The sequence below is a fragment of the Perna viridis genome, chromosome 3 (genome assembly GCF_037379345.1).
Source record: "Perna viridis isolate PV_CMFRI_1.1 ecotype Kerala chromosome 3, ASM3737934v1, whole genome shotgun sequence".
Taxonomy (NCBI): domain Eukaryota; kingdom Metazoa; phylum Mollusca; class Bivalvia; order Mytilida; family Mytilidae; genus Perna; species Perna viridis.
In genome coordinates, this window is record NC_142447.1 from 41529792 (window position 1) to 41555482 (window position 25691).

Below are 25691 nucleotides of genomic sequence, written 5' to 3' on the forward strand. Positions count from 1 at the left end.
AAAAAAGACAAAAAAAACAAAAAAAAACAAACAAAAAAATAGAAAGCACAAAATTACCTTTTTTTTCCAGAAATATTTTTTATTAAATTCCCCATCCATTCATGAGATTTTTAGCTCAAACCAAAAATTTTAAATGCCCTAGATGCTCTAGATAATTCAAGTCCAAAAAGCTAAAACTTGGTGGTTGTATTAACATTGGCAAAATTTCCTCAGAAAACAGGTTGCAGAGACTGGTTCATGGTTACCATGGAAATAGCAAAGGGCCTGAAAAATGGATTTTTGACATTTTTTTTTTAACTGAAAATTGGTCTTAAAATTAAAAAAAAATCAGTACTGAATGGTAGGGTCAGTAAATTGTTATAGTCCATAGTTTGTACATTTTTGTAATTTATATTCAGTTTCTTTATTTCCGTTGTAACAAAGAACTCAGAACTTTTTGAGCTGATTTTTAGGTGTATTTAATTGTGTAACATTTTTTCCACAGTGACCAGATTTTTAAGGGGGAGGGTTGTGATCATACAAAAGTACTTTAACCCCACCACTTCTTTGCGCCTGTCCCATGTCTGGAATTTCTGGCCTCTGTATGTCTTGTTTCATTTTCACCTTTAGTTTATTTTTATGTTTTTATGGGCAACTCTTTCACTGTATCTGTGTATAATGATGTTTTGAGGCCAGCTGCAGCCAACCCTGTGGTATGTGGGTTTCCTCATCATTCATTAAAGACCGTAGGTGGCCTGACATTTTCATCCTGGTGGGGTTGTTGTCTCTTTGACATTTACACCATACCTATCGTTGTTTTATCAATCCATAAACTACAGATATTGAATGAACTTTTAGGCTATTTAGCAAAGCTATAAAGCCTCCAGATTTTGCTGTCAGGGAGGAGTCTTCTGCCCCTTTGAACCCACATACAGAGCGAGCACATTTGGGACCTTCTGGAGAATTTCTTTTTGGTCCCCAACCTCGCTGAAAATTGTCATTTTTTTGCCTTAAGCCTTTGAAGTCATATTAGCCAAAATGTACAGAGAAATCCATGGCTATAGCACTCTACATGTCCTAGAAAAGGAGGAAGATTTTTAAGAAAGGATGTCAGAAACGTTATTATGAAGTAAAGTGTAAATTGACTTAAGGATATGTTTGCCATGGCAGCTTCTGTATGCATGTCTATTTACAGGGAATTGGTGAAATTTATAATTCAAGAAGAATCTTCACTAAGTCTATAGGGTCTTGCTTAACAGTTCCAGTCAATTTCCCCCTTCTCCTTAAAAACCCCCCAAAAAAACCATAAAATCATAATTTAGAAATCATTTTAACTGAAACCTTTCAAAACCACATTAAATAATGAAATAAAATACAGAATACAATCTAATTTTTTTATTGCATAAAACAACCTTATAATAATAACAGGGTTTTTAAATAAAATACATTGTTGGCACAAATGTACATAATACTGAATCTCTGGATATATCAATAAACAAGACAATTAATGTTAAAATGTCAATTAAAGCTGTTAGTATCAATAAAGAAGGAAAACAAAGACAAGAAACTAAAAAAAAATCTCCAAAATATCAAATATATTGCTAAACAGAAATATTTAACATTATATTATATTTTCTTTGTTAAAGCCTTTTTTCAAGAAAATTTATACTACAAATAATATTTATCAAAATTATAATAAATCACAGAATCAATTCTATTTCCTGTAATATACAAATTGTAATGACATTACAAAATTATGCAACAAGCCTTATAATATTCTTCATTTATATCAATATTATTCACAGCCCTATGAATTAAAATATATTTTACACTCTACAACATGTTCTGTAAAGTTGCCACTGAGGATGAAGTAGAAATTGATGTTGGTGTGTTCATCACAATTGCATACTCGCTGACAGCCTAAAAAAGAAGCTGCTATATCAGAAACTGATGAAACCAACATAAGACACCAGTATACTTACTTGATGTTAATGATGATTGTATTGAACTAAAGTAAGAACTGCAGCTTTAACTTAATCATTCAAAAAACCTGGGTAATAATCAAATTTGGACATTTTATATGAAACATAAATCAATGAAGAAAGACTTGTCTTTTCACATACTTAAAAGGAGGTAATGTAATAACACAATTCAAAGTGTTTCTAAAACTTACCTTATAGATGAGGTTATACTGATCTTTAGTTTGAACAGTTCCAGCTCTTTCTTTCCTCATTTTATACACAGTATGAAGGATGTTCACAGACCTCTTGTCCTCAAAGGACCTCATACAAATATCTATCGCAATCAGAGTTCCTGTTCTTCCAGTTCCAGGACTATAAAGTAGTATTTAAAAAGTCAAGTGTATTACAGTATGTAACATCAAGATTAAACAAGTATGACAAGTACAAATTGAAATTGTAATTATGTCTTGATAGTAAGACTTTAGGCTTTATAAAAGAAAACAATGGACCTTAAATTTGAATTAGGGATCACAGATATAGTATCCCTGCATTCCAAATGCTTGAAAAAGGGCCATAAATCCTTAAAGCCTTGACCTTTATTTTATGGTCCAAAAAATTAAAGTTTATAAAGTGCAATAAATGGTGGACAGGCATACACAAGGATCACTATATACCCAAGACTATCCAAGTGGGGATATAAAAAGATCTTTTTTAAATGAGGGTGGACAGACATACACAAGGATCACTATATACCCCAGACTAGTCAAGTGGGGGTATAAAAAGATCCTGGTTAAAAAGATGATGGACAGACATACATAAAGATCACTATATACCCCAGACTAGTCAAGTGGGGGTATAAAAAGATCCTGGTTAAAAGGATGATGGACAGACATACATAAAGATCACTATATACCCCAGACTAGTCAAGTACGGGAATAAAAAGATCTTGGTTAAATGGATGGTGGACAGACATACACAAGGATCACTTTATACCCCAGAATAGTCAAGCGTTATTCATTTAAACTTTTAAGCCATTTCAAATTAGATATTGAGGAAATTTATCATTATATATATTAAAGTATTATTGAATGTGTGGAATTACCTGCAGTGTATTATAACAGGAGCACCACTGTCTTCATAGTATGGTCTGGTATCCAACACAAACTTGACTAATGATATGGGTTCAGGTGTAGTGTCTGTTGGCCAACAGGTATACCAAAAATGTCTCACTTCTCGAACCAAATTTCTCTGTAATGATATGAGAAAAAGCATATATGTATTATCTAATATAAATAATGTAACCTTACTAATTTTCATGGAGTATTAGTTTTCGCTAATTTCTCAGTGGACAGAACAGCACAAAAAGTAGTACCTACAAAATTTGTTTTTAACATTTCATAACACTAATCATTATTTGAAAATGGGAAAATTACTAGTCGTGAAAATGTTCATTTGACAGAATTGGTGAAAATTAGCATCTGCAAAAATTAAAATTTTTACAGCACACGAGTGCACCTCAAGTTTTGAATGGATTTGTTTACACATTTAAAATCGTGTTCTTAAAGGTTCAAAACCAAAATACCTATAAACCAACAAAAAAAAAAAAAAAAAAAAAAAAGACATATTACTTAAAGTAAAATTATCTTGATGAAGAAACAGAATCAACATGAAATTGCAAGTGTTGTGCTAGTTCTACCACCACAAGCACATGAGTAATCAAAGGAACCAAGATTCCAGCTGAAATCAAAATAATGTAACCCTGGGATAAAGACAGACACACACAACAAAGAACATAAAATAACCAAAATAATGCATACAAAGTAACAAAAAGAAAGTGAGAAACTTGGACTCCACTAAAAAATGGGTGCAAGGACCAGGTGCACCAGTCTGCTTTTTGAGACACACCCACCGAGCCAATACAAATGTATACAAGAAATTGATATCAGACAGCAACCAAAAGCACTTACATATATACTTTTATATAATGCCACACTGCAAATATGAAACCAATTCATTCTCTGGAGCTGACATTTTTGTGACGTACATTTTCTGTATCATGCCAAATAGTGAAAAATTGGACAGTCTCATGAAATGGGAACTTAATATTTTCACAGCAACCCACTTAACAAACGTGACATCAATCCAAAGAGTAGTAGCAGAGATTTTTGTAACACAAAATTTGATGGATGGATGGATGGATGAATGGACAAGGTGATTCAAATATATATCCCCACATGAAAGGGTGTATAATTATCATACAAACCTCAATATCTTTTATGTCAAGAATAGACACTATATATTCCTGGTGAATTTCCTTCTTCTTCAATGTGATACAGTAATCCCCATACATTACTCTATTCTCTATCCCTGTTTTGTCTGGCCAATAAGGAATACATCTTGGCTAAAAAGAACATTACACAGATAGACTTAGTTTATAAAATGCAGATAGGGTTAATCAAAAGAAAACCAAATTATCTTAAAAAAAATAAGAACTTTCTCCTATTGTCTATTTTTCTTCTTATTACTACAATTTAAAGATAGTTGTTTTTGTACAACTATATATGTTTTGACATGGGTCTTTTCAAATGTAAAAGGCTAGCTGGACATCTTGTTTTTATTTTTGGTTGAATATTACTACTTGTGTAGTTGTCATGTGACTTTTTCCCAATCTTTACATCACTATAATGTCTTTTAAAACAGTAAAAACAAAAAAAAATCTAGTGCTTAGCATTGCAAACTCATTTCAGGGCATTGGTACTAAGATAAAAAGTGATTTTAAGATTATACCTTTCCTCTTTCATCCATATCAGTGAGCATCAAGACAACTCTGGATTGTTGTTCCCATACCATTCTCCACAGATCAGCTGCAGTACTAGATAATGGAGCTTGGGTAGCTATATAGGCACGCAGATCATTTTTGTACCCCTAAAAATTTTAACAACAAGATGGACACACAAAAAAAAAAAAAAAAAAAAAAAAAAAACTAACACTGACCATTAAAGGCTGCAAAGTCAATGAATAATATATTCATAAATTTTAATACTAATCATGGTTTTTGAAAAAAAATAGCTAATGCCTAATGGACATTTTCATTTGTCAATTGTAACAGTTCAGAACAAATCTAAGATGGCTTTGAACCAGTATTCTGATTGACATTCAGTATATTTCCTCCTATCTTTGTAAATAATAAAAGTATTTGCATGAGATATATGGGAAATTTTTCATTGGTTCATAATATCATTGGTATAGTATGTTTTTTTGTTTTGCCATGTCTTTGTGGCAAAAAATTGCATTATGAACTATAAATTGCACTAAGGCGTGAATTCAAATAGGATAATTAATTAGAAAGCGTGTATAACCAAAATATCTGAAGAATGCATTGATTTACAGAGTGTGTGAAACTTGTTCTGTGTACAAATTAAATCTTACAATGATAACCAACCTATTTATCATATTGATTCTCTCTATTTTTTGGTTGCTGTTTTTAACACAAATTTTAAATTTTGTGAATGGTAGAAAGATATTCATGTTGTGAGTTTTAGTTAGAGAAAGAGTGAAATTACCAAATTCATTTCACAGTGTAAATTATTGAAAATTTTTACACTGTTATCTATATAATAAAATGATAGAACTTACAGTTATATAATTAGCATTGATATAATCTGAGCAATCTTCTCCAGGTATCTTCTTAAGTCTTACTCTTGTATGAGGAACTGCAAGTAAAACAATGAAGAGTGTAAAAAAATCATTAAAATTCTGATGGTAAGAATTACTTCATTTAAACCATGATCTTCCCTGTACAGTACAGTCCTTGAACTGATCTGTGCAACAATTTGACAGATCGATGACCGTTGACTGATTGATTGCTGACTGATCGATGACCAATCTGATTGCAGTTTTGTTATGTAAAATGACTTTACATCTGTTTAGTAGAATAAAGACAAATGTAAAATAAACGCATTAATTAATGTTCAAATCAATCACATTATGTAAATATGTATAAACTTGACAAAGAAAACAACAAAAACCTTAAATTACATTGACCACACTGTGGTCACGTGATGCGATCACCAGCTTAATGGATCGATTTGACGGATCGATGACTGACCGGAAACTGATCAATGATAGATGACCGATCACACTTTTTGTTGAACAGATCAGTTCAGGTACTGTACATCCCCATATGTCCAATGGCATATTTCCTGCATTTTTTCAAGCTTGGTGAGCTAAATTGAAAATTATTTACTTGTATTTTTTTTACATTGAAGAAGTTTACAATGTAGCACATGCATTTGTGAATAACCTCCCTCAAGGAGGTAGACCTAGGGTAAGGGACACAGCTCTTAAAAATCATTGGAATGTTTGTATTCAGCATTTTACATCAATGCATCTAATTAAATTGGATTCATTTTATTCTGTTTCAAAGGAAAGCTTGAGAGGCTTTGGTGAAATTGAATATAATACAAACATATCACTGATTTCATGAGTTATGTCCCTTACCCTAGGCCTTAAGTCAATAACGTGAAACTAAAAATTCAAACTTACAAGGTAAAACATTGGCAAATCTGTTTTTATCTTCTGCACCAATAGGAACACATGAGAGCCTTGGAGTTTCATTAGGTATTCTCTGCAAAAAAGTAACAAAATGAGTATTCTAATTTTTTTTTGGCAAACTGATGAAACAAACAATTATAAATATAAATGAATTATACATTTCATTCAATTCATGTTAAGATAACTTTTTCACTTTTCTTTAGCATTAAAAAATATGCAATTCTATAATAATAAAAATAATTTAATACGACCATTTTTACTGTTAGAAAAGATGCTGTTGTTTTTATTTCATCTTGGATACAATATTTTCCTACCACAGATCAATATTTCATGTCACGAACTTGCAACCACACCCTTTTAACCAGACCACTTTTACCAATGAAAGAATCTTGTCTGAAGAAAGGCGTGTATATTGAAATAAATCAATATGAATTTATCATAGTTTTTGCCAAAATATTAAATTATAAGGAATGTAACTAATACCTGAGTATATTATCTTGCATAAAGAACTTTGGTTTGATTTACGCATAACATAGACTGCTTCACAGTTTATTCTGCGCAAATTGAACCAAAGTTCTTTATACAAAATAATATATTCAGATATAAGTTACATTCCTTAAATAAAGAAACAAATATTTCATTTTTTTTAAATATCATCTGTACTCGTTATCATTTAAAATACAATGCAGAATGTACTTGTTGGATAAACAATCCTTTTACAAATTATTTTGACAAGAAATTAAAATCACTTGGAACTCCTGGTGAACTGAATCAGTCTCTAATGCAAAATCTGTTAGTGCTGAATATACCAGGGGATGAGATGGATCTCTGCAAATTTCCTGGAAATTAAGGTAGATCAGTGATACACTTACTAATCATTAATGAAATTGCTATCAATCTAACAGAATTACTTAGCATGTTTACAATAGTGTTTTTCTCTAAAAAAATTAAAAACAAGACAGACAAAAGTTAAAGTGTGATAAAAACACATGATACACTCATCCCATTTTTGACATTAAAAAGTACAAGAATAATCAAGGGAACCAAGATTCTAGCAGAAATCAAAACAATGTAATCCAGGGACGAAGACCAGACATGGAAAAATGGGACGAAGACTAGACATGGAAAACAGACACACACAAAAAGAACATAAAATAACCAAAATAATACAAACTAACAAAAGCAAATGAGCAATTCAGACTTCACTAAAAACTGGGAGCATGGACTAGGTACACCAAGAGAGTAAGTGTCCTCTTATTTTCTAGAAACAACCATCAAGTTGCTCATAAAAAGTCAAGTCCAGGGTAAACGAAAATGGAAAGAAAAACAATGACTTGTTGAACAAAGTTTATGCAACATTTTCAAATTATTGTACAATCTAATCTGTAATAGTCAAAATTATTCTGATATTATTACAATTTCAACAAAATCTGGAGATTAAATATCTGTTAGGCCAAGTAAACTTAGATATTAGATTTTCATCCAACCATAACAAAAAATATGGGTGGATGGGAGAATTTTATATTTTATTTTTTATTCCTTACCAGATATTTCCTAGCCTAATTTTAGCTATATGAAGTATAGATATGCTCTAAATCCATAGCAACATCAGTTTCAGAGAAGAAAGCTTATAGTCACCAAGAAATGAAACTCCTGTCCCTATTTTATTATTTTTGTCAATTTTTTAGGGTGGGAGGGGTTGAAAACCTACAATTAATATTATTTGGCCATAACAGTTTCCAATTACTGTAGGGTACCACTGAAATTACAACATTTTGTATGACAGATCAGTGGCGTAGCAAAGAAACCTGAATCGCTCACCTGGTTGAATTTTGCCTTACAAGGGCAATAAATTAAACAAGAAGCTGTCCAACAATTTTTACTCAAGAAAACTTTGATAGGACTTATCATAAGGATCATTTCAGTAAATGAAAGTATAAATCTATCATAATTTTCAAGACATTGGCTGAAAACTGTAAAAAAAAAAAAAAAAAAACCGTGTCATTTTCCTCTGTCAAGGGCAATAACTCTTATAAAAAGGCGTCTGACAAATTTTATGCCTGAAGACTTTTGTAGTCCTAAGAATAAGGATCATTTCAGCTATTGAAAGAATTTGGCTAAACCTAAATGTTTTGGAGATATATGCAAAAAACTACTGTCTGACCTCTATGTTCTATTTTCAGTAACTGTGGCCATGTAACTATGCAGGATACCCCAAGGAACATTCATACCAAGTTTGGTTCCAATTGGTCAAGCAGTTTCAGAGGAGAAGAGTTTTGAAAAATTATTAACGACGACGTACGCAAGTGATAAAAAAAATAATGTGCACTCAGCAAAACCGATGCTACTCAATTAACTCTCAGTCATTCAGTTGATCAAGTGCAGTTGATCGCTCCCTAAATGTTCTCTGCCTTTTCAAAGCTCAACCTCATCTCTTACAACCAAGAATGCAGCCATTCTGCCTTCCTTTGTGTACAATTAACTTACACCAGCATGTGACCATTTGTATGTTTACGATCAAAATTTACGTTTATGATGTTTTGTGAAACTAAAGAAATATAAGATTAGACAAACTTTTTTTTCCTTGAGCAATAATAATTTTTTTCACCATCTATTGAAAACCATAATGACTTATTTTTTTTGTCATTTTTTTTTAAACTCACTATTTTTTTCTTTCCAGTGATTAGTCAAATTATTTTTTTCACATTTTCCAGAAACAAACTTTTTTTTTTAAATCCATAGCCCCCAGAAAATTAAATGGTTGCTGCCTTACGTCTTTGGTCTTTTGTTTGGATTTATTGTCATTTTTATTTGTGTTTACTGTTCTTAAATTGAAGTATTGAATATAGCATTTACAGTGGATTTGGAGAATATTACATAGAGTCAAAGCAAAAAAAAATGTCATGACCCAAGGTGACCCACCAGCAGTATACAATGAAAAGCAAAGCATCTGTACCACAGGGCAGATTATTTCTATATTTTGTTTTATTTTTACAGAAATCTCATAGAAAATACATAAAACAAGATTGCTACACATAGCCAAATGCTCCTTCTACCATAAGAAATAATGGAAGTTTCATAACTCCAACATTTTTTGAAATATAATGTGAGTGTGACATGATCAACTGCATATTATGTCTAACAATCTTGCAAAATTTGAACCAATTATGTCCAGTGATTTAAGAGGAGTTGCGTTCACAAAAAGTGTGACGGAATGATAGACAGATGCAGATCATTTGTATGTCCTTCTGGCACCTGACATCTGAGAACAATTATATTAAAAACTATATGAATTGTGAGTTTGGTTTATTTTCAGAACAAAAGTGACAGTTCCCTGCAAGGATATTTATCACTTTTTCTGCATCCATATACTTCTCTCTGTGAATATGCATAATGCCAAGTGCTGAGAGGCATTCTTGGTGCATTGTAGTCCGCAGATAGGTCTCCACCCCATAAGAACACTGACCAACCTCTCAGCAGTTGCTGTATCAACAGGCATTGTCAGTAGGAATGTAAATATGGACCAAGATAAGGCAAAGTAAGCTTAATGCATATCTGTCATCATCTAAACATTTTCAAAAGCAGATTGCATTCTATAGAGTATAAATTAATCTAACATGCAGATTGTGATGGCGAATCTGTTTTAGGCCCAGAGTATAAAGAAATTGATTTCTGCATATTGAAGTCCGACGTGCATGTGGATGTTTACAGCTGCAGCCAGCTCTCTCAGAAAATGCAAGATTCTTGCAAGTCAGGAAAAGTGAATGATTTTTTTCCCTGACGTTATTCGGCTGAAAAATGACGTTTGATTTTGGATACCCTGTAATGTCCAATTTAAAAAAGCCTTTCTGCAGCGGGTAGTATTTATGTAAGAGAGGAAAGTATGTCTACCTATGCATGGAGCTTGACAGTATTTGAAGTTCCCTGCCAAAGATCGGTTAGACACGTACAGTTCCCGAAATCTTGTTCAACAAAAGGATCACAGTATGGCATAACTTATCAATAATATGTGTCATTAACGTGTTGTTGCATATCCATAGACAACATCTCACTTTAGTCTTTTTCTCTCGTTTTCCCGACATGTTACGTAATTTTGCTTAGTTGACGTGTACACAAAGGTGTTCTGACGAAAATGTAGCTACGGCACTGCACATCCATCAGACCCCAAAATCCATTAAAATATAATTATGAAAAAGAAGTTATCAGGGTCAGGGTAGATTCAATCTTACAAGACACTATGAAGTGAAAACAAATGCTTTCTTATAAGAAAGGATAAATTTTGGCACACATATTAGAAACGCTACTAAAATAAAATCAAATAAACAACTGTGAATTTCCATTCCTTTTTCTCTCAAATGGCGTACAATTCTTTTATTTAAAATTATACATACATCATCTAGATCCAATGCAGGATTCCATAAACCACTATTAGGTCTAGACTTAGATACATCATTCAGGGCTATGGCCGAGTTAAAACTTCTGTTGGAAAGTCTGCTAGAACAATTACTTCCACCAAAGGGAATTTTCTTTCCTGATCTTTTGTGAATCACTATCTGTAAATCAGAAAGATAATTAAATACTTTATAAATTGAGGCATGTAAGAATAAATACTATGTAGGTTTAGCTAACTGTTAAAAAATTAAACCAGATTTCTAAAATAGTATGCATATCCAAGAATAAAAAAATGTACAAACACTTCAATGAATGTTGTCCTCCAAATTAAATAAATTTGAATGACGTTTTTAAAACACTTGGGTATGTACAATACCAGTATTTAAAATTATTTAAACCACTGCTTATTGATGAATATGTACTTAAAATTGATGAATGGAATATTATTACTGTACATGTAATATTTTTTACTCCCAATGCAGTGTAAACAGTCATATGGTTATAAACAATCAACATTTATAACCCATACCTTACACACTATATTCAATGTCTGTTTTTATATGTTTTTATATGTTGCTTTTCTTTTTGCTATGTTATATTTTATCTGTTGTCTCTCCATCTTTTCATACTTATGTAATGCTAACTATGTATGCTTCTATGTGTAGCTGCTAATGATTTCTTTCTTTTATGTACAATCCTTTGTTTGAATGTGCATTGTTTTGTTTTGTTTTGTTTTTTTTTTAAATATTCTCATAGAGCTCAAGTTACCATGTTATTTGTATAAATCCTATGACAACTCAAAATAAAGATTTCTTACTGACTTACCTACAAAACTGACTGGGATCTGACAAGCTGCAACAATGTTCCAATGACTAATAAATAGATGTTCTTTCACAGGAAAGTGAACTGATATTATAATGAAATCACCCTTTACTCATTAACCTTTTACAATCAGTCTAACCTACGACTGAGCACATGTCATGCTTTTCATTTGTAATAAAATGTTTACCTGTAGAACTAGAAGACACACACAACAGAATCCTCCAACTGATGCAATGGTTATAGCTATCACAATACCAGTTTCTATCTCCTCTTCTTCTTTAATATAAGAGGGAGTATTTCCCCTTGGTACAAGTTGCTCAATATTGGGTACCTTTCTAACAACCTTGACAGTTCCAAGCTGGAAATAAGCAACTATACATATACAAATAATCTACTACATGAAGTTCCATTTCTACCAATAAAAAAAAGCTTGTTAGGTTCAGGTATCATTATCAAAGGTGAACAAATTTGATGAGTTAGAAAACAAGAGGCTCCCAGGAGCCAGAATCACTCACCTGGTTAAATTTTTGCCTTTCAAGTGCAATAACTCTTACCAGGATTTGTCTGAGAATTTTGCCTCAAAATAAGACATTGGTAGGACTTATCAAAAGGATCATTTCATCAATTGAAAGTTTCTTTCTATGTACTATAGTCTTCAAGATACTGGCTGAAAACTGCAAAAAAAAATAATCATTTTTCCCATTTCAAGGGCAATTACTCCAACAAGGAGTCATCCAACAACTTTGACCTAATGGTGACTTTTGTAGGTCTTATAGTCTTATAGTAAAGGATCATTTTGGCTATGGAAAAATTTGGTTAAACTTAACGGTTTTGGAGTTACATGCGAAAAAACTTCTGACTGACCCCTATATTCTATTTTAAGTAATGGTGGCCATGTTTTTCAACAGATCAAAATTCACCACATCAATTCTATGCATAATACTCTAAGGAAAATTTATACTAAGTTAGATTCTAATTGGTCAAGTAGTTTTAGAGAAGACTTTTGAAACTAATAACATTAAAAATAGCCAAAAAAAACATTGAAAAAGGGCATTAACTTGAACAGGGAAAATTACATTGCAGATAGATCTCATCAATCTGACCAATTTTACCAATGTCAGAATTGGCTAAACCTAACAACAGTTTTGGAGGTATATGCAAAAAACTTCTGACTGACCCCTATGTTCCATTTTTAGTAAAGAAGCCATGTTTTTGTCAGATCAAAAATCCCCCAATCAGTTCTATGCAGAATATCCCAAGGAATATTCATTCTAAGTTTGGTTCCAATTGGTCAAGTAGTTTGAGAGAAGAAGAGTTCTGTAAAATTGTTAATGACGAAAACTGATTTATTCTTGACTTTGCTAAAGTTAAAACATTGCAAGCTGTCCAGTTTTGGTCGAGTCATTCATGCAGCCAATTAGAACTTTGTGGGTTCTATTTGTATGTTAGGCCACATGACAAGCATTATTTTTTTCCATCAGCATCAAGTACTAGTATATCAAACTTGAAATTTATTTCCTAGTCAAAAGATGATTTAATTAAACCAAAATAATACTATACCTTTTCTCCAAACTGCTTATTAGATTGTATTCTTGGTTTGATATATTTAGCCATTTCCACTGTCATACTGTTATCCACTTTCCCTGTCATATCAAGTATGTAAATCTGAATACTGATCCACTCTTTATATGTATCCCATTGTTGTTCACAATCATCCAGCCCTGGGTACTGCATTAAAATATTTTTTTCATTCAAAGGCCCCTCTGCAGTCACTGTACTGACCTCAACTAGTTCATGAAGAAATATAGATCTTAACATACAGAACTCACGCAGTGCCATTTTCATATCAATATTTATATAAGGCTTATCTTTAGTTGACACAGAGTCTGTTATCTTGTTCATTGGTAAAGGCACTTCATTAGCAGCAGTAATGTTTTCTGCATTAATAGTATGAGAGGAAGCAGGATAAGCAAGAAATGTTGAATGTTCACTTGATTCTACTACTGAAGATGTAACAAAACTGATCGCTGGTTTCTGGGAGAAATCCTTGGTAGTGGTAGTTTCAGTCTCTGTAATCATGGGTTTAACTGTACTTGTGTCTATCATTTCATTTACAGAGGAAGAGACCATACTAGTGACATCACTTGTGAAAATTTCAATGGATAATGATGATGACTCTTTATTTGATAAAGACTGATCAGCAGTTGACAAAATCAACATAGGTGTGGACCCTATTGTAGAAGTCCTATAAGATGACAGGAGAGAACTAGATAGCATATCAGATGAATAATTTGATATAATAGCAGAGCGGCTCTCTTGCTGGAATGGAATTTCTCCACTTTCTGGTGTGGACTTAGTTGGATGAATTGATGATGACAAAGAACTAGTAGTATCAACCCCGGCATTAACAGTATTAATTATAGTAGAGTTATTACCAAAACCAGTATAATAAGGTGTATCTTTCTTTGTTGGTTTTGGTGTGGCTTTCTTAGTGGTTTTTAATATTTCTGGTCTGTTTTCATTCACATTTTCCTTTTCTGCTATTGTAGTATCACCTAATGTCGAAATCTGAATTGAATTTATGTCAGTCAAAGCAGGTTCAGTCTGATAATAGACAGTAGTTTTTTCATCAAGATCAGGACCTTCATCAATAGGTTTTGTATGTTGTTGTACAGTTCTGATAGTAGGGGTTGTTCTTGAAAGTCTATCAGAGGATTCTATTTCAGTTGTTTCTACATCTACAGTTGAATTAGTCACTACCTCTGGAATTTGTTCACTGTATTCAATTGATTCAGTAACAGTTTTTTGTTGAACCAATTCAGTCACTTGCTCATCGGGTGGTATGATTTTTGCAGTTACTTCTGAGTAATGTGAAGTAGAAAACCTCAAAAATGCAGGATTCACCTTCTCTGAAGTACTTTCTTTTGATCGAGTTAGATGTACACCATTTCCAGTTGGTTCAGGACTCAATGAGGTCTTCAAAAGTCCACTTTCATCGGGTAGAAATTGTCTTGGAGTTGGTGTAGGACCTGTCTTTGTTGAGGACCTTGCTAAACCTCCCTGATCATATGGTAAATGCCTTTGGCCTTCAGTGGGCTCTGGCTTTCCAGAATTTGTTGCTAATCCTTCCTGATCAAATGGCAAATGCCTAGGACCTTCCGTTGGCTCAAGATTTTGAGAATCTGTTGCTAAGCCTCCCTGATCATATGGTAAATGCCTGGGACCTTCAGTGGGCCCTGGCTTTGGAGAATTAGTTGCTAAGCCTCCCTGATCAAATGGCAAATGCCTAGGACCTTCTGTTGGCTCTTGTGCTGGTGTTGATGGAATCAAACCGTCACCATGATCTGGATGTTGTCGTGGGCTAGCTGTGACTTGGTGTTCAGGTTCAACTTTTCCCTCATCAATAGGCATATGTTCTTTGGTGACTTCAGGTTTAGGTGTTGGTACATGTTCTTCTTTTTTAAGATTTGGTGGTTCTTGTCTCCTGATTGTACGAGATCTAATTGGACCATTAACGGTAGGTAAGACATCACCTTCAGTTACTACAGGTAAATGACGTACTTCTTCATGCTCTTCTTTTTGTTCTTCATGTATACCTCCATTCTCTGCCACAGAATCTGAAGTCATAACTTGACCACTAGATGTGGTGACCTCTTGTTCTTTGTCCAAATGTTTTAGTGCTGGTTGTTCAAAACCGCTATCTGGCATCTGTGGTCTGACAGGTTCCCTTGTCTGTTCTACATCAATGCCAGACTCCTGTCTATTCTGATGTCTGTCATTGTCAGTTTTAGATCCACCATGGTTATCACTAGATGGCAAATATTCATCACTGTCAGTATCAGGCAACTGTCGAATAGACTGAGTAAAAGAAAACTGATCAAGAGGCTCTTCAGTCACATCAACAACAGGATCCAAATGATGGCTTTCTGATTCCGATGCTATTACATCAGTTCCTTCATGCTTATCAACACTACCACCAATAGCCCCAGTTTCATGCTCATCAGTATGAAAAACTGTTGTATCAGTGTCATTATTTTGCTCATAATATTTACCTCTGTTTTCTAGTTCATTTTCAACACCAGTATGCTTTGGTTGGTCATTGTCTGGAAATAAAGAATCTTGGTCAGAACCAAAGTGAAGATCCCAATCCATTCCACTTTCATCCACATTAGCTCTACCAGCTTCAATTTCATCAGAGCTGTTGAAAGATATCAACCTATTATGCTGACGCTTTTCAACAACAAAATGAGCATTAACTTCAGGCCCATTACCAACTTCTAAACTAGTTTCTATATTTCCACCAACATTTCCATTCTGATATTGTGATATTTGCTGTTCACTATCATGGATTCCATCCTGATTGTCTACCTCATTATTTGCCCCATTATTTGGTGTGACTGGTAGACTAAAGACACAACCTCCAATATCTTAAAAGGTAAAGAAAAACAAAGTCAAGGAAGAAAAGTAGAAGTGAGATTTTTCATATTTGTTTTTCTTTTTAAGTGCAGTGGATTTATTTTAGCAGTTTTTTACAACACAATAATGTAAACCAACACTGCTCTGCGCATCTACAGACAATGTTTGCTGCATTAATAGTTTCATGTCTACAAACACAAATTATGGTAACTGATCACATCATCAAGCAACCAAACTGACTAAAGGAAAAAAACTGTAGTAAATACATGTAAAAACAAAAAACAAAAACAAAAACTAGAAAAACTGTGACAATTCTCACTAACTTGATAACCCCACTCCCCCATTTGACAATATGCATATTTTAACCTCCATATTGATTTGGATCGAAATCTAGAATAGGAGGTGCACAATTGGATTATGTAGTAATAATTACATGAAAGTTTCTTTTAATTTCATTCAATTTCATTCAATGGTGAAGGAGGAGTAATGGATAACAGATGGGTCTCCCCTATGTTCCCATATTCACAAATGACAAAGTCCATGTTTTGATAAGTAAAACCCCTTAATTGATTTGGATCAAAATTTAAAAATGAAGATGCACAATGGGATCATATAATACAGATTCTATGAAAGTTTCATTCAATTCAATTCAGTGGTGTAGGAGGAGTAATGGATGAGAGATGGGTCACCCCATGTCTGCATATTCACAAAATCTAAAATAGGAGGTGCATAATGGGAAGATGTAATAGAGAATCTGTGAAAGTTTCATTCAATTACATTTAGTGGTGTAGGAGTAGACACTGATGAGAGATGGTTCCCTCCTGTGTAATGGAAGGAAGGAAGGACCGCCCACTTGCATATAACTAGTGATATCACCAATCCCTAATATAAATGTCTGATGTTGCTTAAGTCTGATATCATGAAATTTCATACCTATAAAAAATTTCTGCTTAAATATCAAGTGTTAGTGATATGTAGTTGCAGAAAACACTATACCCCCTCAATCCACAAATGTGTATTTTTTGCATGTGAAAACCTATCCAAAGTAATTAACTTTGCAATACAAAGTAGGAAGTGAACAATGGCCTCATGTAATGAAGAATTTGTATAGGTTTCTTCTCATTCAGTTCAGCCATTTTGGAGAGGGAGTTGGGGATGGGAAGATGCCCCATTCTCTCCATCTCAATGTAATGCATCAGGAAACTCAAAAAGTAATACAGTTTGAAATGAAAAAATGGTGTACAGTGATACTATGTGATTAAGAACATGTGAAAGTTTCTTTCAATTCCATTCAACGATTTCTAAGGAGTTGTGGATGAAAAGTACCTCCCACTTTTTTAAAGCAGGGGATATAGAAATAATATTCAATGCAAATATTTTTTGTTAATGAATGACTCAAAAAAAAAAATGGTACAAAGTCTTAACAGCACTTTGAATAAGAATGACAAGTTACCAACAATGGGATAACCCAGAAATTATACCAATACTTACAGAGTAAAACTGTCAGGATATTGGTCCTTAACATCACTTGCTTTTATGGTATGTGGTTTTTGTGGGTAGTTGATGTCATACCCAAGTGCGGACGACAATTCAATTAATTCATGATTTCTTTACTGCAAGAAATAAAACAAATGAGTTAAGTATTGCATCAAGGTAAGAATTAAAAACAAATGTTTCACCTTGCAAAGAAAAAAAAAACAGTTTAACCCTGACCAGAGTATTGCTGAACCTTGTATAACCTACACCTTTTTTGTCTCTTCTTTGCAAATTGTCACTTTTTTAAATTTTTATACTCCAGGTAGCCCTATCGGTCATAGATTTCAGGTTAAAAGATATGTAAGACATTAGAATGATACTACATTGAAACCACCAGAAATGGTTATATTCAAGATTACATGAAGTCTGACAACCTAAACTTTCCATTATTTTTCAGTTTTACTAAGAATGATGAAAATTGTAAGAATAAAATTAAAACAGTTAAGTAAGGACAAATTAAAACTTGCTCATATTCATTAAAGACTAAGAAATGTCAAATAACTTTTATATATCTATTTGATCTTGTCGTCAAAATGTCCTGTCAAAAATGTTACAAGTATCAGTCATTAAGCTTTCTTCATCCTTAGATAACAATCTTGTCCCTCTTGAGTGCTTTATTTGTTATGAAAGAACTATTCAGAGTGCAAAGTAGTTAATATACTCTGCATAAACATCATTTGCATCCATAATTCCATTTTGAGAGAAGGAAAAAAAAAGGCAAAATAAAGCTTCTGTACAATAATTCTGAGTAGAGTTTCAAATCAAAGATTCGTGAATAAAGTCATTTAAGTTTTTTAACTTCCAACACTGATCTAGAAACAAGTTCAATTCAGTTCTCATCATATTTGATCCAGCAGGTAATATTCAGACTTTAATTAATACAATTAATTTTTTGATAACCATAAAAGAATGCCATTTTTTTTTATTTTTGTAATTAAGTTGTTTTATGGGTCTATACTAAGAAATGTGTAATTATTCATTCAAATCTGCCTGCTCTTAGGAGATAATCGACATTGAAAATCCAATAGATTCTATTGTATTTGGGTGTCATTTACAGAGTTATCTCCCTTAATTTTAAAATCTACAGGGCATAGGTTAATAATTTTTATTAACCTAAGAACACGGGTTATATGAAAAACTGAATGTAAATTTCTGTGTTTACTATGGCAAGTCAAACAAAATATCAAAAATAAAAATGTGTAGGCTGTTCACCCATGAATTACATTTTGCATGATTCTTAGCTGGAGTGCTACTTAATAATTTACTAAATATAAATAAACCAATGTAAACATATTATTTTTTCATAATTATGTAGGTCTAGTTTTCACTTACTGCTTCAAAATAAACAAATACACACCAAAAAAAATCAAATACTGTGAGCAAGCTCACAAAGAGCCCCCTGCTTCAAATGGACTTAAATGTAAAACACCAATAGGATTATCTCCCTTTGGAGTCATCTTACAATAATTATATTCCTTCATGCACACCTACATATGAAGTCCAACCTTGCTATCAAATTCCATTAACATCCCTTGAGCAGTCTAGGAGGAGTTATGCTTGCAAGTTTTTAACATGTTTATGGTCTTACTAACCACTTCTAACGTTTCCATTACTTTACATGTTAAAAAAGTAATTTTCAAAGTCTCACTGTGAATTCCCAGGACAAATGACATCTTAAAGCTGCATACCGTTGCGAAGCTTGGAAAATAAGGCTTCCAAAATCATTATGCTAATGGTACGATCATAGTAGAACTTCTTCACAAAATTTACTTGAATAAATAATACTGAAAATCCACATTTTTACCTGTCTGCTAACTGACAGCATGGAGGCAAATTACTCACACACATGTAAACAATATTCATACACTTTTGTAGTTAATTACATATATGATTTTAAAGTACACATTCTCAGCTTTATTTTGACTACTTTTAATCATAATACACACAAATAATGCACTTACAATGCATATGTCTAGGTTCAGTGTGTTTTTGGTACTACATAGGGGAGTGGCCATTTGACCCGGAAGTGGTTAGTGAGACCTATCCTTAAATTTGATTATCTCCCTTTCAATTCCTCACTGTAATAATGTTTCTTTTAGCAAACTGACATGTGACACCCAACATTCCTATAAAATTTCATCAAAATCTTTTGAGCATTTTAGAAAGAGTTGCACTTACAAGGTTTTAACATGTTAAGGTCTCGCTAACCACTTTTAATGTTCCCATTACTTTCTAGTTAAAAAAAGTAATTTTTCCAGTTTCACTTTGAATTCTCTGGACAAATGAAATTTAATGTTGCATACCACAGCAAACCATGGAAACAATTTTTATTTTTCATTACTATTGAAATTTTTCACAAAATTGATTCAAATAAATAATACTGAAAATCCACATTTTTACCTTTTCTGCTCAATGATAGCATAGAGGCAAATTAATCACATATTTAAACAATAATTATACACTTATGTATTGAATTACAAATACGATTTTAAAGTACAAGTTCTCAGCTTTTTTTTACTACTTTTGATCAGCATACACACAGATTATACTCTTACAATGCATAGATCTAGGTTCAGTGTGTTTTTGGTACTATATAGGAGGTGGCAATTTGACTAGGAAGTGGTAAGTGAGACCGTACACCCTTAATTTGAATTTACTCTCTTTGGAGTCTTCTGACAGTAATTATATTCCTTCATGCAAATCTACATATGATACCCAACCATTCTATAGAAATACATCAAAATCCCTAGAGCAGTTTATGAGGAGTTGCACTAACAAATTCAGCATGTAAAACACTTTAATTGAATTATCTCCCTTTGGAGTCCTTAGTATTTATTTTATATCTAAATATGATACCCAACCTTCCAATAAATTCTCATTAAAACCCTTAAGCTGTTTAGGAGATGGGCTTACAAGCTTTTAAGACAAAAAACCTTCAATTGGATTATCACCCTTTCAAATATTATTCCTATAAAATTCATTAAAATCTCATGAGCGGTTTAGAAGGAGTTGGGCTTACAAGGGTTTAAGACCCTTAATTTAGAGTATTTCCCTTTGGAGTCCCCCAACAGTGATTATATTCTATCATGCTCATCTATATGATACCAAAACTTCCTATAAAATTTCATCAAAATCCCTTGACGAGTTTAGGAGTTGTGCTAACAAGAAATTTGAACAGATGGTCAGAAGGACAAATGGATGGACAGACAGACAGACTGACAGGATGATTCCTGTATATCCCAGTCCCAAACTTTGAGGGGGGAGTATCATAAAATCTTGCAAAATTTGATTTTTTACAATGTAAAACTCTAATTTGTTTCCAGAACTGTAAAAATAATAATCCCTAAAAATTTTCATGTTACTGAATCACAAAAATAAAACCTGCGAAAATTAATATGTCTATAGTAAAAACTGGAGTCAGTATGTGATATCTTTTTTTTTTCAAATTAACCTTCAAATATGTTGAATACTGAAACTTTATTTGTGTCTATGTTTTCTTTTGTATTGACTTTAAAACATCATGAAAAGAATAGAGTGAATTAACTTCAGATATTTCCTTTTTTTTTAATCAGACCATAAGGACAAAAATTGTTCTTAAACATTTTTGGAAGCATACATTAAAAATTTGATTTAAATTGTTGGAATAGTATACATATATATAATCACAAAAATATGAGGTAGAGGTAAAGGACTGTAGATTTGAGCATTCCAATTCAGAGCTTAGTAAATTATTAGTAGGTACCACAAGATGAAATAACAAATCAAAACAAAAAGGACTTACCATAGCATAAGATAATTATAAATTCTAATATCATGTGATATAGGATAAACCAAATATTATTTAACACATAATCAAATTTATTTATCTTAATAACCCATTATTGAAGATAGATAAAAGTTTCACCTCATTTCTAGTACATGCATGAAGTAAACGCTTGTTATCTTTTGGTCCAAATTATCTTAAACTTGCTGGTGTCCTGATTTGGTAAAACTGAAAAGATAAACAAATAAAATTTTTGAATGTAAATAGTAAACAAAAATCTATTAAGGTCAACTGAAGTAAAATTAAGGAACTTTAATTAATTGTATTGTTAGGTTTAGCAAGTACTGATTGAATCCAAATTTGTATTCAAATATAAATGTTTATAGTCAATCTTACCTTTAACTTTATACCCTTGTGAAAATCACCATCCAGTTCTTGTAGCTGACCTGCATTGAATCTCCTTGTAAGATGATGATCCAATTACGAATGCCACTTGAATCATCCACTGTAATTACCACTTTGTACCTTCTTAAACTTTTCTACAAATCAGGAAACATAGGAGAGAATATGATATCCTGTGCATTTGTTAAAACTACCAATTAACTATAAATACTATTGCCTTACAACAGGAGTTAATAGTGTGAATAATGTTTGTAAACACTCTTGACCTTAAAAAATGTAAAATAAAGAGCTGTGTCTTCATTGTTTTGCTTGCTTTATCATAATAATAATAATAATAATACTTTACTTCAAGAGGGTAACAGTTAGTTTACAACTGATCTTCCCTGAGGCCCTCACACAAAAACAAAAATATAAGGTTAATTTCAAATTGCCACAAAATGAGTATTAGTAAATAATACATAACTGCATGCCAATAAAGTTATCATTTTATATTATAGTACATGTCAATACAGTTGGATTATTCTTTTGCCTTTGTTCCATTAGGAAGATTTTTAATTTCTGCTTGAAGACTTATTTGTTTTACACTTCTTATTTCATGTGTGAGGGTATTCCAATGCGATGGGCCAGAGTAAACAAAAGTAAGACTGAATAGTTCTGTCTTAGGTTTAGGAATAAAAAACCATTGTTTGTGGCACTTCTTGAATGGTATGGATTTACTTCAGAAACAAATTTTATCAGCCAAATAAGATGGAGCTATACCATTTAAACATTTGAAGATCAATAGGCACTTGTGATATACAATTCTATCCTCAACAGTTAGCCAACCTAAAGAATTCAAGAGGGGGTTAGATGGGGCACAGAATTCTGCATCAAGTATAAGCCTGGCTGCCTTCTTTTGTAGTCTAAGTACACATTGTAAATTTTCTTTTACACAAATGTACTTATAATGTTTGAATGATGCTGACTTACTATACAGTTCATTAACTCGAAAATGTAAAAATTGTAAATTTACAAATAAATTCACCAAAGACTCAGGAAAATGGTAGGAAGTTTTTTGTGAGTTATTGTCTGAATCCTCCCATTTTTAATGATAAAAGTCCCTAACAAAGAAAGGGAAGTAAGAGATTTATGAAAATCAAACGGAAGCTTTCATCGACAGTATTAGTAACATGTAGTTGCACACATTGTAGTGCTAGGTATACAAGGGACATCAACCAAGACTGCTCACAACTAACTTAATAAAGCCACATACCAAATTTGAAATAAATCCTTTTATTTAGAGTTGAGATAAATGAAACACACTTTGGACAGATATATGGACAAACAAGATGCCCACTAAAGTATTTTGATGTTAATGTGCAAAAACCTTTTTATTTTATGATTGTCCAATAACTACAAATAAAAGTTCAAAGGGAAAAACTGCCCTTAAACTAGAGGCTCTAGAGAGCCTGAATCCCTCACCTGGTCAAAAATAGTCTTTATAGTTTCTAAAGCTGGACACTTGACCTTACCGTACTATTGTCCCAAGAATCATTTAATCAATACAGAGCATCTTAGTCATCCACCCCTTTTCAAATTATAAAATAAATCTCTAATATTTATTTTTTGACTCTTCAAGGGCAAGAACTCCAACATTGAGCAACAGATCTTTATAAAAATTTGGCAACGGTCGGTCTCACCATGCTGATCAATTTTTCTCTCTAGAAAATTTGTTTGTTTGTTTGTTGGGGTTTAATGTCCGAGCAGCAATATTTCAGCTATATTCAGACAATCCCTAGAAAATTTGACTAAACCCTCTGGTTTTCAAGTAATTTTAACAAGTCATCAATTTTTAGTATTTGTGGCCATGTTTTCAACAGATAAAAATTTTTTTGGGTATCCTAACAAACATTCATGCCATGTTTGGTTACAATCCATCAATCAAGTTGTCTAAGAGGAGAAAATTGAACAAAAAATGTCTATTTCAGGACCCATAACTCATTCATTCATCAACAAATCTTTCTGAAAAGTTTAGTATTAGTCTATCCCATCATGCTGAACAATTATACCCTCACCAGACTTTAGCTAAACCCAACTGTTTTTGAGTTATTTGCATAATTCTGGAATTTGACTACTATAGTCTATTTTTGGTAACAATGGCCATGTTTTTTGTCAGATCAAAAACCCCCAATCAAGGAGTGTTAAAAATACCCTTAGAAATACTGGGTATTCATGCAAATTTTGGTTACAATTTGTAGAGTAATTTCAGAGGAAGAGATGTTTGAAAAAGTTTACAGACGACAATGACGACAGACAAAAAATGATGGTAAAAGCTCACGTGGCTTTCTGGCCAGGTGAGCTAAAATTAATACGATACAAATTCAAGGTAATATGAACGTCGATATATGGTGTCTATGAAATCTACCAAGTTTCATGAAGTTTCAGAAAAGTTGTGATGACACGCTGCCTCAGTTGTATATTTTGAAAAATGTTTAAAATTCAACGGGACATTACTCCCACAAAAAGTTAGGGGATAAAAAATTCCTGGTAATATGCACAACATATCATTTCCTAACTACCTTTAAAGTATCATGAAATATGATTTAGGAGTGAAAGAGGTGTTGTGCTTACAAAAGTGTCACAGACAGACAGACAGGACAGGACAACCCACCAAAGTAAAGGGGGATGTGTGTGTTAGACATAACCATATGTACCTGTAACAGATTGCAAAAGACCTTTTTTTTCTCAGAAATTACATGATTTGCTATGAATTAAGTCCCAAATTGAAAACATCAAATCAAAATTTCAAACAAACTGAAAGAAAACTTACCTTACAGAAATTAATGATTCACTTAAGTTAAAAGGGAAATGTTGAAAGTGTTCTTGAATTATTGTCTAAAGTGTGAAGAAGTGATGGACAGACAACAGTATGCCATAATACATCTGGTTTGTCAGAAGGCCATATGAACATCCTAAAAAAATGACAACATATATTATTATAGCCAGTCCATCTTTTTGAAATTTTTGAAACCTTAAACCCACCACTATAACATGCACATGCACATGCACTAATCATGAAATATTGTATTTAATGTAAAGATAACTAAACTGAATACAACAAAATACAAAATTACACATCTGATAATTCAGAAAGGGTCTAACATCAAAAGCCAAACTCTTTCATCACTTAAAATTGTTTTCAATCCAATTAAAATGACTCTATTAGAAATAGTATGTGACACCTGTTTCTCACAATCCTCTAAGATGATGCAAGTTGAATTTAACTTAAACACTCTAATTTTAGATTTCTAATTATATAATTCATATAGGTTAGAATTTTAATCGTCTTTTAAACTATATTTTGTTAGAAATTCCAAAGAAATAGGAAATGATGTACTTATTTTCAACAAAAAATACATAATAATATATAATTAATAATAAATAATTGTTGTTTTACCAGCTTAATATTTTTGTGCAAAAGGCTACAATCTTCAATATATTCTTTTAAAATAATTGTACATGTTTTATGATCACAGTTACAACTTTTAAAAATCTGTTAACTACATCAAGCATTGTGATAAAGAATATACAAACTAATTATCTAGATAGTAAACACGTTATACACTGATAAAACACGAGTTAAATAAAAAGTGTAATCGTACAAAGTCCATTGTATATCATAGAAGTACACAACTGGTTGGGTTTCCAAAATCTTGTTTACATACATGTATATATTTAGTCATCACTCCCCAACTTAAGTTAAACTGAAAGTGCAATTATATGGACTTTAAACATGTAAGCCAAACACCTGTCAAACTAGTATTAATGAGATAGATATTCTGAGGTAACCTATGTGCTAATTGTCTGTCCTTTTATCAAAGACAAAT

The 25691-nt window shown here is 32.4% G+C and overlaps 1 protein-coding gene across 2 annotated transcripts; it reads right to left on the bottom strand.

The window, feature by feature from the left end:
- Nucleotides 1-1359: 1359 nt before the first annotated feature.
- LOC148622298 (uncharacterized) lies at nucleotides 1360-21958 on the bottom strand. 2 transcript variants are annotated; one of them, XM_088572065.1, is made up of 14 exons: nucleotides 21820-21958; nucleotides 21565-21651; nucleotides 17616-17737; nucleotides 13269-16135; nucleotides 11896-12066; nucleotides 10886-11047; nucleotides 7244-7333; nucleotides 6486-6567; nucleotides 5577-5653; nucleotides 4728-4865; nucleotides 4204-4341; nucleotides 3043-3188; nucleotides 2153-2312; nucleotides 1360-1899 (listed from the first exon to the last, which is right to left on the bottom strand). In XM_088572065.1, exons 3-14 carry the CDS (start codon nucleotides 17647-17649, stop codon nucleotides 1813-1815), a joined length of 4152 nt encoding a protein of 1383 aa, XP_088428191.1. In that variant the 5' UTR covers nucleotides 17650-17737; nucleotides 21565-21651; nucleotides 21820-21958; the 3' UTR covers nucleotides 1360-1812. The 2 variants fall into 2 exon arrangements, with proteins under 2 accessions (XP_088428191.1, XP_088428192.1); XM_088572066.1 differs by lacking the exon at nucleotides 21820-21958 and having other exon boundaries at nucleotides 21442-21575.
- Nucleotides 21959-25691: the final 3733 nt, after the last annotated feature.

Bases quoted from the DNA above. Each gene is read 5' to 3' on its own strand.
- LOC148622298 (XM_088572065.1), bottom strand. From the start codon at position 17,649: ATGTTAAGGACCAATATCCTGACAGTTTTACTCT. The intron at 12,067-13,268 runs GTATAGTATTAT...GCTTATTTCCAG, and splicing joins ATAAGCAGTTTGGAGAAAAG to CTTGGAACTGTCAAGGTTGT. The intron at 4,866-5,576 runs GTAAGTTCTATC...TAAAATTTTTAG, and splicing joins TCAATGCTAATTATATAACT to GGGTACAAAAATGATCTGCG.